General features: G+C 39.0%; 1 protein-coding gene across 2 annotated transcripts in view; it reads right to left on the bottom strand.

The window, feature by feature from the left end:
- Positions 1-15868, bottom strand: part of tfap2b (transcription factor AP-2 beta) — a 49850-nt gene that overhangs the window by 26143 nt on the left and 7839 nt on the right. For both annotated transcript variants that reach the window (XM_080192689.1, XM_080192690.1), the window contains exon 3: positions 10071-10131. In XM_080192689.1, coding sequence (XP_080048815.1) covers positions 10071-10131 — 61 coding nt within the window. The remainder of the gene's footprint in view (positions 1-10070; positions 10132-15868) is intronic.

Below are 15868 nucleotides of genomic sequence, written 5' to 3'. Positions count from 1 at the left end.
TGCACATTACTGTTCTTGCTTGACATTTCGCCTTTTACAAGCACTTTAATCAGCACGTTTGCTAAATGTGCAAACGTTCATTGGCTTGTCAGCAGTGGACTGGAATCGTCTGCGCGCGGTGAAAACATTTAATGTTTACTTCTCTCCATTTTCTTTACAGGTACACATCAAAACCCTCCCAAATAAGGTTTTACAGGTTGTCGGCTAAATTTGGAAAATTTCTTATGTTACTAGCTCAGCATAACAATCCTCCAAATGCTGATAGTTTAACACAGTCATAATGAAACACTAATCAGCTTTTCAACTGTTGTGTGGAACCAAGGAGATCTGCTGCACAGAAAGGACATTTGGATTATTACATCTGAACTGGTTTTAGCTGGAATAATCTGAACTCTAAACGCATTGCCCTCTTCCTCCCATAGGTTTGTATCTTCCTCAGCTTTTTGATATTCATCCAAATTCCCCTTAAAAGATATAGTGGCCTCCGCCCAACCACTTCCTGTGGCAAAACATTCCAAACTCCAAGAGTCCTCTGTAAAAACATGTTTTCCAAACATCTCCCCATGCACTCTTGCTGACAATTTTAAATCGATGTCCTCCTCAATCCAGTGAGAGACAACCCAATGAAAATAAAATTTCCTTAATCATTCAATCAAAAGTTTCCATAATTGTAAACAAAACTTGAGTAAATTGGGTGGCACAGTGGCACAGTGGTTAGCACTGCTGCCTCTCAGCTCCAGGGATCTGGGTTCAATTTCAGCCTTGGGTCATTGTCTATGTGAACTTTGCACATTCTCCCCCATCCGCTTGGGTTTCCTTCGGGTGCTCCGGTCTCCTCCACAGTCCAAAGATGTGCAAGTTAGGTGGATTGGCTATGCTAAATTGACCCTTATCTCAGGGGGATAGCAAGGTAAATATGTGGGGTTACTGGAATAGGTGGGATTGTGGCTGATGCAGATTCAATGGGTCAAATGGCGTCCTTTTGCACAGTGGGGATTCTATGAAATTCTTGGCTTAGCGTTCCCTGATCTAGTGGATGTAGGATAGCATACAAGGGTTCTCTGGATTGCTGACTGAAACTTTGGTATAAAATTGTCTGAGCCATTTATATTGTTTCTGCAAAATGTCAACTGATTTTCTGCCAAAGTAATGGCATAAGAATGTCTGCAGAATTTTAATCCCCACCCAATCCCCAAATATCCTTAGAGAATGTTAGTTTTCAGGTATCATTCTGAGGGATCCAGGCTGTATATTTCATACATCATTAATGCCTTTGCTGCAATAGAGCGTGCTGAACTATAGGCAGTACTCTAACTATGACCTAACCAATGTTTTCAGAAATTCACTATTACTTTTTCACTGTTTATTTTAAACGTCTATTTGCAAAGCCCAGCATTATACTGTTTTTTTTGTATATCTACCTGCAATGTGGCTTTCTGGAAAATATCTAAGTTAAGTCATTCATATATATCGTAAGTCCTGGTCTATCCTTCCATTTTGTACTATCTCATGCTTAACCCCTTTAAATTGCACCTGACATCTGTACATCATTCTTCCTAACTCTCCATGTCTCCTTTGATGAATCTTTTACTTTTGTGTCATCAACAAATTTTGAGTTTGCCCCAAGGTTGCCTAAATTACATCCAACCAAATATCAGTAAAGACCTTTTTCAAGACTCCAAGCAGCCATATAAAACAGACAGTAAGTGTGTCTTGCATGTACTAATGGGAATCTAATATTTATTTTAGAAATCCACTGGGAAATCAAACTGCTCTGCTCAGGCTTTGCTGGTGCGGATGCAACTTAATATATGGTAAAATCCAAAAATGTAAACAAATTTTCTTTCAAGTTTGCAAACAGGAGCAGGGCTGTTAGGGAATGCTGCCTGTCTACAATTGGCTTCTCCTATTCCTCATCCTCTAGCACTTACTTGAGGGCCTTTGCTGGTGAGACAGCTGGCCTAAAATTGGATTTCACAATAGGGGCCAAGCTGACTCTAGAGGTGCAACAGATATTGGCATCTCAGCCAAAATATTAAAGATGAAACCTAAAGGAGGAAATTCGAATGGTCCCTTGGGCAGTATTTCCAGGCATGTGCAACATGAATGTTACCTGGTTCAGTCTGAAGACGATCAAATTATCCCACTATTTTCCACAACTACTCACCATATTTGCTAAAGAGTTTAAATGATGGGATAGAAAGCCACATATCCATATATGCCAATGGCATAAAGGTAGATGGCATTGAAAGCAGTGCAGGTGGAACATTAAACTGAGAGATTCAGCGAATGGACAAAGCTGTGGCAAATTGATTTGAAATTGATTTCAATTTAGACGATTGTGAGGCCATTCAGTTTGGATGTAAAAAGGATAAAACAGGGTAATTTCTAAGGGGGAAAAATGGGAAACAATGGCAGTTTAAACAGGCTTTGGAGCCCAGTTTCACAGTCCATTGAAACACTGTGAGCAGAAAATAATCCAAAAGGTGTACTGGTCTTTATATCTAGAGAACTAGAATAGAAGATGGTAGAAATCATGTTTCAGCATTACAAAACCCTGATTAAATCATGTTTGAATGACTGTGAGTCAGCTAGACCAAAGGTTCCCAATTGATATAACATGGCACACTGGTGTGCCGTGTAGATCTCCCATAAGTGTGCCCCAAAATAAGATTCAAAATGATTAAAGATTCATGTAACTAACTAAAACTAACCTTCGTCTTCAGCTCTGTGGTTGACAACTCCTATACCCAATGAACCTTAGGCCTCCCACGCATGCATCGTCCAGGGAAGAGCCACACATGCACAGTTTAGATTTTTTTTACATTGATCAGGGCCATGTGCATGAACAGTGGGACCCAGAGCTGAAGACAAAGGGCTCATGCATCCACACCAAAAATGAAAACTCTAAAAATGCACACAAACACTGGGACAAGCAAGAAAGGCAGTGAGAGGAAAGAAATTGGCATATACTGTTCTGAAAATCACAATATTGAAACGATGCTAATATCGTGTATCTATAGTTATGTTTAGCTAATGCCTAGATATTAGATTAGCATTGTGCTAAAATTTCTGTCTTGTGCAGTAATTCACTACCCCAAAGTGTGTTGGATGCTCGGACAGTGAGTAAGTTTAAGAAAGAGCTAGAGAGATTTTTAATTGATAATGGGTTGAAGGGTTATGGGAAGAAATTGGGGATGAGGAGCATACCAGCCATGATTGAATAGCAGAGCAGACTTGATGGGCCAAATGGCCTAATTCAGCTCTTATATCTTATGAACTTGTGAACTTGCTTCAGCTTTCTCCTCTTTTTCAATTCCATTTTTCCCTCATATTTTATTATTCTACTTGAGTACTCAAAATAGTAATACAAAAGCAAAATACAGTTGATGCTGGAAATCTGGCATTAGAAGGAAAAATGCTGGAAAAACTCAGATAATCAGGCAACATCTGTGCAGAGTTACAGTCAACATTTATGTTGCTGACCATTTCAAAATATTAAATCTTGCATGAACAGGATAAGTTATTTGTGAACTATGGTGTTTAAGGAAATCATAGTTCCTTCATATAGATTTTACATTTATATTGTATTGTTCACATTTTTCACACCGATAATCTGGATTTTGCAGTAGCAACAACTGAAGCTATCAGTCTTGGTATTATTATAGTGGAAAGATTTGTGACATCCACACATGCACAGTAAAACATGGAAAGCCGTACTTCCCAATTCTGTCTAGATTTTCTGCCCATATTGACATTCTCTCTGACAGCAAAGGAGGGCTGAAAATCATCCACAAAAATTATTTTGGTAGAAGGCAGTTCAGAGAAAATAGCCCTGCCTCAAAACTTTTTATAGTATAAAGGTGTGCAATGACATATAAAAGGTTGGGAACTATTGCTCTAGGCACCAGGCCTGAGGAAGGATATATTGCCCTTAGACAGAGTACAGCATAGATTTGCCAGAATAATCCCAAAACTCCAGAGGTTAAGTTAACAGGAAATATTCATTAACTCATGTTATATATCCTGGGATTTAGAAGGTTGGGGATTGATTTACATAGATTTTCAAAATAATAAGGACAAAAGATTGGGAGAAATTTCTTCTATTTGTTAGTGATTATGGAGTACAGTGTTATAGTGGTGAGCACTGCTGCCTCACAGCGCCAGGGACCCGGATTTAATTCTTGGCCTGGGTCACTGTCTGTGTGGAGGTGCATTGGCCATGCAAATTTCTCCCACAGTGTACCTAAACATGCACCAGAGTATCGTGACTCGGGGATTTTCACAGTAACTTCATTGCAGTGTTAATGTAAGCCTTCTTGTGACACTAACAAATAAACTTAAAACTTTTGAACTAGGAAAAATAGTCTAACAATAGAGTCAGCTATCTCTGGAGTGAAATTAGAGAATATTTCTTCACACAGAGATTGGTCAAAATTTGGAATTCTCTTCTAGATATAGCATTTGATTGCATAATTGATAATTTTAAAACTAAGATTGAAAGATTTTTGTTAACCATATGAACATGCAGCAAAAAGTTATATGGAATTATGTCACTTTTGAATTTGACATAATTCATAATGATGTCATTTTGAATTATGTCAAATTCAAAATTAATTAGTGGTGGAATCAGGTGATCAAATGGTCTCCTGTTCCTACATTTCTATGTTTCATCTACCACAATTCTAAATCCTCTTCATACATTGGGAACAAAAGTGGTCAACTGTGGTAATATACCATTTTCAAACCTTTCCCAATCTTTAGCCTAACTCTTCCATTCTGTCAACCACCCATCTTTCTACTTGCCTCTTATGCGCTGGGTCTCATTTATTTTCAACAAGCCATTTCTATGACATCATGGGATATTTTCCAACTATCCAAGTTCAGTAAGTTGACTTAATTAGCCTTCTCTATCCAGTTGGGCTCCTTCAAAAATTACAAATCAGAACTTGCCTTTCACAAGCTAGTGCCAGGTCCCATTTGTTAACTTAAGCTTACCTATTTTATCATGGATGATGGATTCTAATAGTGGAACTCCAATCTTCAAAGGGGGGGGTGGGGGTGGGTGGGCAGGGGTGCACAAAATGGGAGTTATGTTTCTCCTGTTGATTGCATACCCTAACCTATTGAGTGGGATAGCTGATATGTTATTGTCCATTTTAACTCTGAATGTTGGAAGTTTTGCCTGAGTTCATCCAGAACGGATGCATGACTTAACTGTCATACAGTCACACAGTTTACCCTTCTCTCCCTTTCTGAAGAATTGTTAGATTGTCCACTGCCCCTCCCAATGGTGCACATTGTACATTCAAGGAAGGTTGAAAAGATATCAAAGATTTGCCACCCACTTATTTTGAACAATCTCTATGGGAAATGTTATTAGAGACTATAGTTTTGCTAACCTTAATTCTACTTATTTTCTATAGAAACTAATTTTCTATCAATACATCAATCATTTTCCATATCCTCCCTAGTACACTTATTTTTATTTATTATCAGTATCACAAGTAGGCTTACATTAACACTGCAATAAAGTTACTGTGAAAATGCCCTAGTTGCCACACTCTGGCACTTGCTCAGGTACACTAAGGGAGAATTTAGCATGGCCAATGGCCCTAACCAGCACATCTCCCGGACTGTGGGAGGAAACAGGAGCACTAGAGGAAACTCATGCAGACACGAGGAGAATGTGCAAACTCCATACAGACAGTGAACTGAGGCTGGAATTGAACTTGGGTCCCTGGCATTGTGAGGCAGCAATGCTAACCACTGTGCCAACTTGCCACTCCATTTGTGTTTACCCCACCACCACATGTAAAAAATAACAAGTTTTTCAAAAAACCTCAACAACATCAGCAACGAATCAAGGTATGTCTCCATCCTCAGTAATAAGGCTTATGTGTTGTACATTTCTGTAGTCCTATTATTTTGCTATTCCAATGTACATAAGCCAATTTATTGTTTATTTTCAAGGTAGTATTTTCTCATATTCTCGCCTTGGTCTCCCAGAATTCTCGATCTTATCATATAGCAGGGCAAGCTCCTAAATCCTATGTTCGCAAGTCTATCCTCTCCCATGAAATTATCCACATTCTTCATGATTATCCTTAGCATTTAGAATGCAACTTGATCAGCTTAAGTGGCATTTTTGAGGGATTCCGGTGGGAGGCGGGGAGCATTGAACCAAACTTATCTGTTGTAATCACCACCGTTTAGCGATTTGATCGCGTGTAAAAGCTTTACGTAATAAACGCAATGTATATTATTTTCTTTGTAACAAATATAGCAAAGTTACTCTCTGCTACCGTTGATTTTTTGCTTTAATTTTATTTTTAATTCATCTCTGTAATAGCGGAAGTGATGCACTTTTAGTGTTTTTCTGAGATGCACTTGCAAGTGTAGAATGTTATAACATTTTTAAAACTTAGCAACGGTGACAAAGCGGTGACAAAGCATATCATTGACAAATGACGGTACCACGAGGAAACAATATTTACTTCTGTCCGGCTGTCTCAATATTAGGTCAGCTTAAAATATAAACCCCTTTTAATGGCTTGATCAGAGAGAAAATTTTAAGGTAATAAATAGAATTAATGTATTCGCGACAGATCATGCAGACTTGCCCTCAACGGTGATGGTTATGGTTTCTTTTGAAGATTCTCCGGCCGCGCTCGCGTTCAAACCGGAGAATCCCGCCTGAGGTCAATGGACTTTTGCGTGGCCTGCACCCCTACCCGCCCGCCCGCTACATTTCCCGTGGCGGGCGGGACGGGAGAATTCCGGTCACGTCGTCAATCGGACATCCACCGCAATGAAGTGGGGAATGATTTGAAGCCCTCCCGGCAGAACAGAAAAAAACAGTATCCATATATTTACTCGTGTGGAAAATGCCAACGAGCCTGTTACCCCCTACCCCCGCCGCGAGTTAAAATTACCTTAAATGGTTGCATGTGAAAAAGCAGTAATGGTGTATTGCAGAATCAACGTGATCAGGAAACTGGTAGTTATTTTTGGAAATCGTAAAACAAAGGTTGGCCGTTCCAAAATTAAACTCGCCTCTTGCATGAAAGATCAGTCTACAGTGAACTTTGCAGGGGTATCGCATTTACGTTTAAAACGAGTATGGGTCATTACTGACAACTAGCTTATTTTTATTTCGAGGTTACAAGGAACCTTTTCGGCAAATCAAGTTTGTTGTCAGTCTGTATGAAACAAAAAGCTCAATTTTGTCAAAGAACAATGAATTGACAAGACGGTTAAAGTACGTGTCGAGGAAACGGTTTTACTGGTAATGACCCGCACTTGTAAAGTTAATGGCAGAAGGAAAGATAACTCTGGAAGAACTTAATAGCAGTAATAATTCGCAGCTGTTGTTTTGTTACTTTTCTGGGACAGTCAGATTGAGTTACACATTTTAAGAAGGATGTGAAGGTATTGGAGGGTGTGCAAAACAAAATTCACCAGAATGGTCCCAGGGATGAGGAATTCAGTTGGGTAGATAGATTTGAGAAGTTGGGGCTGTTCCGCTGGGGAAGAGAAGATGGAGGGGATACGTGATAAAGGTGCTCAAAATCACGATGTGTCTGGACTGCGTAGGAGAAACTGTTCCCATTTTTAGAAGAATGGAGAACCAGAGGCCACCGATTTAGTGGAATTGGCAAAAGAAGCAATGGCGACATGAGGAAAAAACTTTTTCCATGCGGTGATCATCGCCTGAGACTGTGTGGTGGAGACATGTTCAATGGAGGCTTTCAAGAGGGAATTGGATCATTAGCTGAAAAGGGATAATGTGCAGGGTCGCAGACGCAAAGGGCCGAATGGCCTCCTTCTGTTTTGAAACCATTGTGTGATTCAAATGATCATCCCCATGTTGAGAAATTAGAGTCAGATTTAGAAAGTAAGAGACACATTTGATAAAACTATTCATGTTTTCCAAGGTCTTCATTGTAGCTCACAGGTAGTAAACAAGAATATTGGGGAACGATAGCTGTTCTAATGGGGCGGATGTATCGTAGGTCCGGCTATAGTTTCATTATTTTTATATTTTAAGTGACAGCTTTAAGGGCAGTGGCCGAAGTGTTTCTTTTGAGTTACCAGCTCTTTTAAAAATGGCTATAAAGCGTTTATCTTCACGAGTTATATTCTTCCCCCTGAAAAGCAAGAGGTGCCAAAGATTGCAGAATCTTACTTTATTCGATTATTCTAAAATTTGGTATCTTCTTTGATCACTTGCAGTGTGGCCTCTGAACTTCACCCGAGAAAATGTAGGGCAGTTGCCTTACAGCCAAGCTAAGCGGACACTTTAGCTCTCCCGTCCCTTTGTAAAAAGAGTCAATGGAACCGGGACGGATATGCCATCTCCTTATAGTCACCTGGTGACGTGACAGCTGCGAACAAGCAGTTTCTGTCCCCTGTGTCTTTTCTTAAAAAAAAAGTCGCTGACGGAGATTAGAGCAGGCTGATCGGTCAGACGTGGAGAAAATAGAAAGCTGGGCTGTGCACGGTTCACGGAGCTTGCATTGGGATAGCAAGGTGCAGGGAATGTCAAAACAATCACAACACATCAGCACAGGTTACCACACACAGACAGCAACACAAAAGCGGGGGTACGCGCGACCAAACGGAAGCAACACTCCAATACCGGTAACTTAGTGCAGAGAACCAGTGAGGCAAAGCACAGAGGGGAGAGAAGCACAACCATTGGGTATAGACTGGCGCTGAAGGCCTGGATACAAGCAAAAATGCTTGGTACCATCAGTACAATAAAATATCATAACATTTGTGATCACAATAGCCCTCAAATAAGGAACACCTGACAAGAACATAGTAAAATGTTACAAAGCAGAAAACCGCCATTCGTGTATCCAACAAACACAACCAGCATATGATACAGAAACAACAATGGCCAACACACCACTTACAATATTACGTGAAGAGTATCAGCAAAACTATCTCAAGGGATGGTGAGGAGAAAGGACACGAGCAATGGAAAGCAACATCGAGTTTATATATATATATTTCCAATATTTATTTTCTAAACAAAAACCTGACATACTTTGTTACACCGCCCATCCTTTGGATAAGATTAATGCTGTCTTCAATCTTAATTCAGAAAATGCAAGGGTTAATTTGTCCAGCGAAAAGTAACGGTATAGCCATCTGCATTTCCATTTTGATTTCGTCTACCAATGACAAACGCTGACGGGGCTAACATTTGTAATTGTATTTATCTGATAAATGTCTAACCCTCTGATTGTCCATTTGCCTATCCATCTCTACTACTGTCCAGTGCTTCCATCCTTCCTTCCACCCATTCATCAAACCGTCCGTCAAACCATCTTTCCATTGCTCCATTTATCTAGCCATTAATTTATCCATCCCTTTGTAAACATTTCTCGGTAAACTGAGGATTCTTCGTGATTTCAAACTTTTTTGGGAACGGTTACAGAACAAAATCTTAAACTGGACCTTCTCAGCGTGTTTTATTGTTAAAACTGCAGCGTGGTTCTTCAAGAAATTATTCTCGTTTTGTTGGATATGTAGCGAGAGGTGGAGAGTAAAAGGACAGTGGCAATACTTTAAACATTAGATTATTAAAAAAGTTATAGGTAATTTACATGTATAGACCTGATGGCATCAGACCAATCCTTAATCTATTAAATTTGCTGCCTTTTATTTCATACTCAGTGCATGTTACACATATGTCAATGCATTCTGGTCTACTCCCCAGAAGTATCCTCAACAATCCCTGCATAAGCTACCCAACGTTCTGTCCCTCAGGTCCAGAAAAGTGTCTCAGATCTGGAATCAAATATATTGACGAGACAACTTCGGTATTTTAATTACAAACCATGACGTGGGATTACATTTAAATGCACTATAAGCACGCTTAAACAACATCAAAAAATAATGCTCTGTGGATTCCGAAATCACTCGATTTAGTGGACAATTTTGATATCGGGCTATACATATATTTATATTTAAGCAGGTTCGTACTACATGGTTAGTGGAATACATAATGAGACTGAGCAATTTAACCATCCATTTCAATTCATTTTCACATTCCATACCCTTTTTAATGACAGATTGGTCCAATAAACTCATGCCCGTGGTACCCGTGTCATCCAAAGCCTGTTAATATAAAAAAACACAGTTAGGGTCATATCACTATTCAAATTGACTTGATATTAAACAGTCATGTATATAAATCAAGTTCAATCGAACTCGACTATCTGTTATTTCCATTTATATTACCTGGTCGGAGGTTTATTATTCTAAGAAAAAATTACCAGAGGAAATCAAATTCACCAGAATTACATATTATCAGAAAATAAGCTGTCCAACATCTGGGACCCATGACATTTTTTATTATCGACTGCACGGACTGCACAGAAGAAACACGTAAGTAAAAAAAAACTGTTCTTTTATTATAACGTACAACTCTGTAAGCGAATTAGGTATATTTTACCCGAGTGGTACAATATATTCATGCATACATGTAAATAGAATGGCACACAGATATATCATTCTCTCTTGCAATAGATAAACGTACATACACGCCTATGTGGTGCATAGCTACTCTAATAGTTCATGAGATATATGCATGCCGATGCAATTCAGATAAAATTCTACGTGGCCTTTAGCATGTATTGTGATAGCATCGCAAATAAACACTGACATCCTTCCAGTGTGTGATATAAATGAATGTAAAGGAGTAAACAATGAAACTGTTATTTTAGCATTGAAAAGAGTTCCAATTAAGCATGTGATGTTTTAGACGTTTGTCAATAGGAATATAGCGTACTGCAGCAATTGGCATACAATGGGCCGCACGATGACTTTGAAAAAGGCGTTTAACTAGAGTTTGTAATTTAGATATGACTGTGCGCTTCATTGACCCGTGGGGAACAAGGCAGAGCAGAATCTTACCACATCCTTAACTAAACCATGATCATGAAACTGCTAAAGATTTTTTTGAATGTGCTTTTGTATTCAGGTGCTTGTGATAATCTGACTCTTCAGATGATGCCATATGATATGCACGGTCATTTCTGAAATGATTAGTTTGTTTTTGTTTTAATGATCTCAATCAATATTGTTTAGGTAAAATAATGACACGAACTGAGTGATATGTAACTGAGTGAACTCTAGTATGTTCTCTGGGTGATCATAGATGCATCGTCTAATTAGTTTATCTATGCTGGTTAGATGTATATATGGTGCATAGCTACTGCAATAGTTCATGATATATATGCGTGCCAATGCGATTCAGGTAGAATTCTACGCGGCCTAGTATGTATTATGATAACATCGCAAATAAACACTGAAATCGTTCCAATGTGAATGGCATAAATTATGTAAAGGAGCAAACGATATCCTGTGTTGAAAAAATACAACAGGTTTGTTATTGGGCAAAGAACGCTTCTATCTGGACAGCTACAATCCATACAAACGTAGTGCATTCATAATTTCAACTCAAAACAGCTGTGATAATTTTTCCAAAGCTGAAAGCATAATGTAGAAGGAAAACTGATACTGAATATTGGCGAGCAAGATCTGCAAAAGAGAATTGGTTCCACCTTACAGATTTAAGGTTATAGAGGAAGCGCCACATAACCTTTCCGCTAGTCCTTCAGCTTTCTCGAATTGCAGTTTTTTTTTAAAAAGATTAAGTTTGTCTTTATTTACTCAATCCTTTAATGACGCTATGTTTTTTTTTACCTGTGTATTTAATGTTGGCACAATGGTTATGGTTGGTGTGGGATTCCTAATACCCAGGCAGCAGTATTTTTTACGTCGGCACATATAGAGGTGAATTGCTCTTCGGTATATACAGAGAGAAAAACCCGCAAACGCAATTTACTGTTACAGAAATACTCGACGGAAATAATTTTTACGAGAACGTGGTCATGTCCACGTGCCTCTGAGACACGTGTTGTTGTCTTTCATTGATATTAGGTATTGGGGCGATAGCATACAAAGTGAAAATAAGATGTCATTGCTGTGAGTGCAAAACGTTTTGAGTCATTAAAATACGCCGAAATTCGCTCTTTGGAACATCAGTTTAATATGCTTTGGTATGTGTTGGGCCCGGTGTGTAGTGTAAAGTTTCATTTTGATATTACAATTATTCTGTTTATTTAAATGTTAACATGTAATATAGTGGAAGGTGAAATATGGTACACATAGATCTAAATAATCTTTTTTATAATTTAAGATGCGCTTGATTTGATCTACTTGGTCAATAGGTTAGCAAAAGTATTTTGAGAGGGTGGGGAGTGGGGGCGGCTGGTGCTGCAGAACTTAAACAGAATGTTAAGAAGAAGTTTATGTAGCTAATGAGAAAAGGTCTACTTTGATTTTCTATCTAATTATCACCGCCTGCTGGGTTTTTGTAGAGGATATTCACGCAGCATGTTGGCAGTTAATAGTCACAGAGAGTATCATAAAGATTTAATTAGAAATGCATGCGGAAATGAGGGAAAAACAACTCACACTTTTAATTACCAGACTCTTTGCTTTAAAGGGATGAGAACAGCAGGATTTTAACAAATTGCGAGAGGAAACGCGTGCACGCTTACAAACAGTTTACTGAAATGTATTCCCCTTGCATTTCACCTCATTTTTATTGTTTGCTTTCCTTTACACGTGGTGTCTGCAGTGACGCGCCCTCTACACTTCAAACGACTCGCTCTGGAATTAAAGTGAACGGGGGCTTAAATTTTCGAAGCCATAGCGTCCAATTTGCTCACAGCCTGCGTGTGACTGTCTTACATCTACAATTAGTCAGGCTCTGATGTATGCACACTTATGTCCGATTTAGAAGCAAGGTCGCCAGTAACCACATGGTAGGCAGGGGAGGGGAGAGGGGGGAGGGGCGAAGAGTAACTATTTCACCAGCGGCATATCCCGCCATGTTACCACATTTCCACAAGGATTTGGAAACTGCCCGAAAAAGCGGCTGGAATTGTGAGATGCCGTTTATAGCACTGCCTACCCTGCTGCCAAGTTTTTTTTAAATCTACTTTCTATAGGTCGCAGGTGACTGGAGAGAAGATGGCATTGTTATTAAAACAAAGCCATGGAATTCACTGGTCCCAACTGAAACCCACAGCTGTCCAGATGAAATCTTCTTGGCAATATTTACAGTCCAGATTACATGCAGACTGACAGAAGCTCACACTGCCCAAGCGCGTTTCACTTTCCACACGTTAATGCCCTATTTACTGATAACTCATATAAAAATATCAGCGTCAGTCTTTTATGGAGCGAAAATCGCTGGTAGATGAATAGAAAGTGTGACAAGGAAGGCACTCAGTGGGCTGATACCAGATGGGGACGGTGGTTTACATAGCTTAACGAAAGGACATTGAAAATGCCGACAACATTCCTCAACTTACAACAGGAACTTATTTTTATTAAAGCCCACTTCCCCCCGCCCCCTCTCTTATTAAAAACTGGCGCTGACCCCTTACGAATTATCATGGTGATTATCTTAAGCGGATGTTATCCTTCATGTCATGTTAAAATCGAAATAATACTTATATTCTTCCTGTGCTTTTTAAAAAAATATTTATTCAATTAATTGTTGATAAGACGTCCAATCTATTTCAATCGAAATGCGATGCTTAGTTTAAAAAAAGATTATTATCACAAAGGACAGTTTGCTAAATTAGAACCAACTTGATCTTAAGGGCGAAATACATGGTTAGAGATCATCGTAAATGAACCAAGAAAACATCAATCACTTTTCTCCTCTTTTCCCCCTCCTTCTGAGTAAAAATCCATTCGGCGAAATTATGATTAATCTTGACTCGCTTTAGTGATGTTTTCCTGTTCAATTAACCAGATACTGCCAAATTTAAAGGTAGCGAGAAGTATTGGGGGTAAAATTGCTCTAATTTATATACCACAACTTTACTCACAAGTGTTTGTCCTTTATTCCTTAAAATAATGGAGGTTTTTTTAACGTTATTATTCTGTGAGCGTTCCAGTGACTCACAAAAACCCTAGCACTCAAACTTTTTTTCGCCGCTGATCACCCCGCGCCTCACGAGATATTAGAGGCAGAGATTTTACTTCTGTATCTCTCCCTCTGTTCCTGGTTTCTCCCAGCACTTTACCTGCTAAACCAGGACATACTAAACTCAACACAGTATTCAGCAATGTGACATTCTATTTAACCCTCAGTTGCTCGCATTATTTACGAGTATGGACTGAGTACATTGTATTTTCAAAGGGAGAGAAAAGGTGTCGGCATAGGTGACTTGTTTAGTGATGTTTCACCTGGGTTCAGAACGCATTAAAAACGCCCAGAAATATTGAAGATTTAACCATTTACGGAGAACAACCATCGTTAAACGTGCTTTCAGGCTGAAGGGGATTAGATTGGTTACAATAATCTGTCATTTTATGGGATTTCCCAGGTGTATTTTCCGATTATACTTTCCTAATGCATTTACATTAACGAAACATAAACTCTTGACTTAAAACCTATTATTCAGTTTAAATATTAAGCTTTCCCATTTCCAATATGTCGGGGCGAAAAAATCCATACTGTTATCATTGAAATGCCATCGATTATGTTGGTTGAAATGGGTTAATAATTGTTCTCTCGCTATGCTCCTAAATGTTCAATATGGCTTGGCGTATTGATAATATTCTTAAATAACATCAACTCAGTTTTATGACTTGTCGCCTAATAATAAGAAAGGGGAATGCGAATCGAACGGAAATGGACGGATTAGAGATGCAATTAAGAAGTTGAGCATTTGTGCCAAAATAAATATTAGTGAAGAAATCTCATTTTGCACCATATGATTACAGACGCTTTGACTTTAATTTGTCAAAAGAGCAAAAAGGGTAGCAGGGAATTCAAAGGCAATTGCGGGGACGCTAGTGTGAATTGAATAAACATTCATTAACATTCTAGGTTTCAGATTTCTCATTTTATAGTCCGATGCATGCACAAAGACCACGAACACTGCGCTTAAACAATGCAACGCTTCCTATGAACAGGCACTCCTGGCGGTATCAGCTGCACGACACTATTTTTGATACTAACGGGAAGTGTATTTTGATATTGTCCCGCTCCGCAATCCTAACATACTCGCACAACTGACTTCTCTAATTACCGAGGACACTTCCCCTTTACTTGAAGAGCTCTTGCGAACGCTACACCAAAACACGCCATGTTTTCTACAGAATCTCTCGGTCCTATTGATTTTTTTTCAATGTCCTATTCGACAAATGTAACCCGAACCAGGAATGGGGCCGTCTATATAATCGAGATCTTGCTCTTCAATGAAAACGCCCTCCCCTCATGAGTTTACCAGTTTGAAAAGGCAATGAGGCCGAATTGGACACAATAGCCTCGCAAATAATGAGCGGTTCGCATTTGTAGTAAACATTGCGCTGAATCTTAGTCTTAGATTTTGGGAACTGCTCCCTTATTTGAAGTTTGAATTCAAGGTAATTGTTATGGTTGGGAATTCCATTTGTCGGCTGAAGTATTATGGTAATTGCCTGATATAATAAATATGGATCAATTTTGTCTTGGACAATAAGTATTTTATACAATTGGACGTATCAAATGTGAATTGCCATTCCCTTCACATTGTGCGCACACGGGGCAATTTCTCTAATAATGAATGCAGTTTTACAGCAAATAAATGCTTCGGAGAAGTATGGACACTGGCATCATGGTAAGTTATCTTACTGATGCTGTAAAGTTCAGTAATTATACAACAAAATATCATTTTAATTTCAGAAGGAATCCCATTGAAGTGTTGATTTGAGATGTGCACACGTATCAACGTGGGATTTCCCCCGATTAAATTTATGGCTGACGCTAATCGTCCTGAAGTGA

Source organism: Carcharhinus amblyrhynchos, chromosome 7 (assembly GCF_965287045.1).
Source record: "Carcharhinus amblyrhynchos chromosome 7, sCarAmb.v2.hapA, whole genome shotgun sequence".
In the NCBI taxonomy this organism is placed as follows: domain Eukaryota; kingdom Metazoa; phylum Chordata; class Chondrichthyes; order Carcharhiniformes; family Carcharhinidae; genus Carcharhinus; species Carcharhinus amblyrhynchos.
Note: the sequence above shows the minus strand (reverse complement) of the source record. Positions and strands in the feature narration are given on the sequence as shown.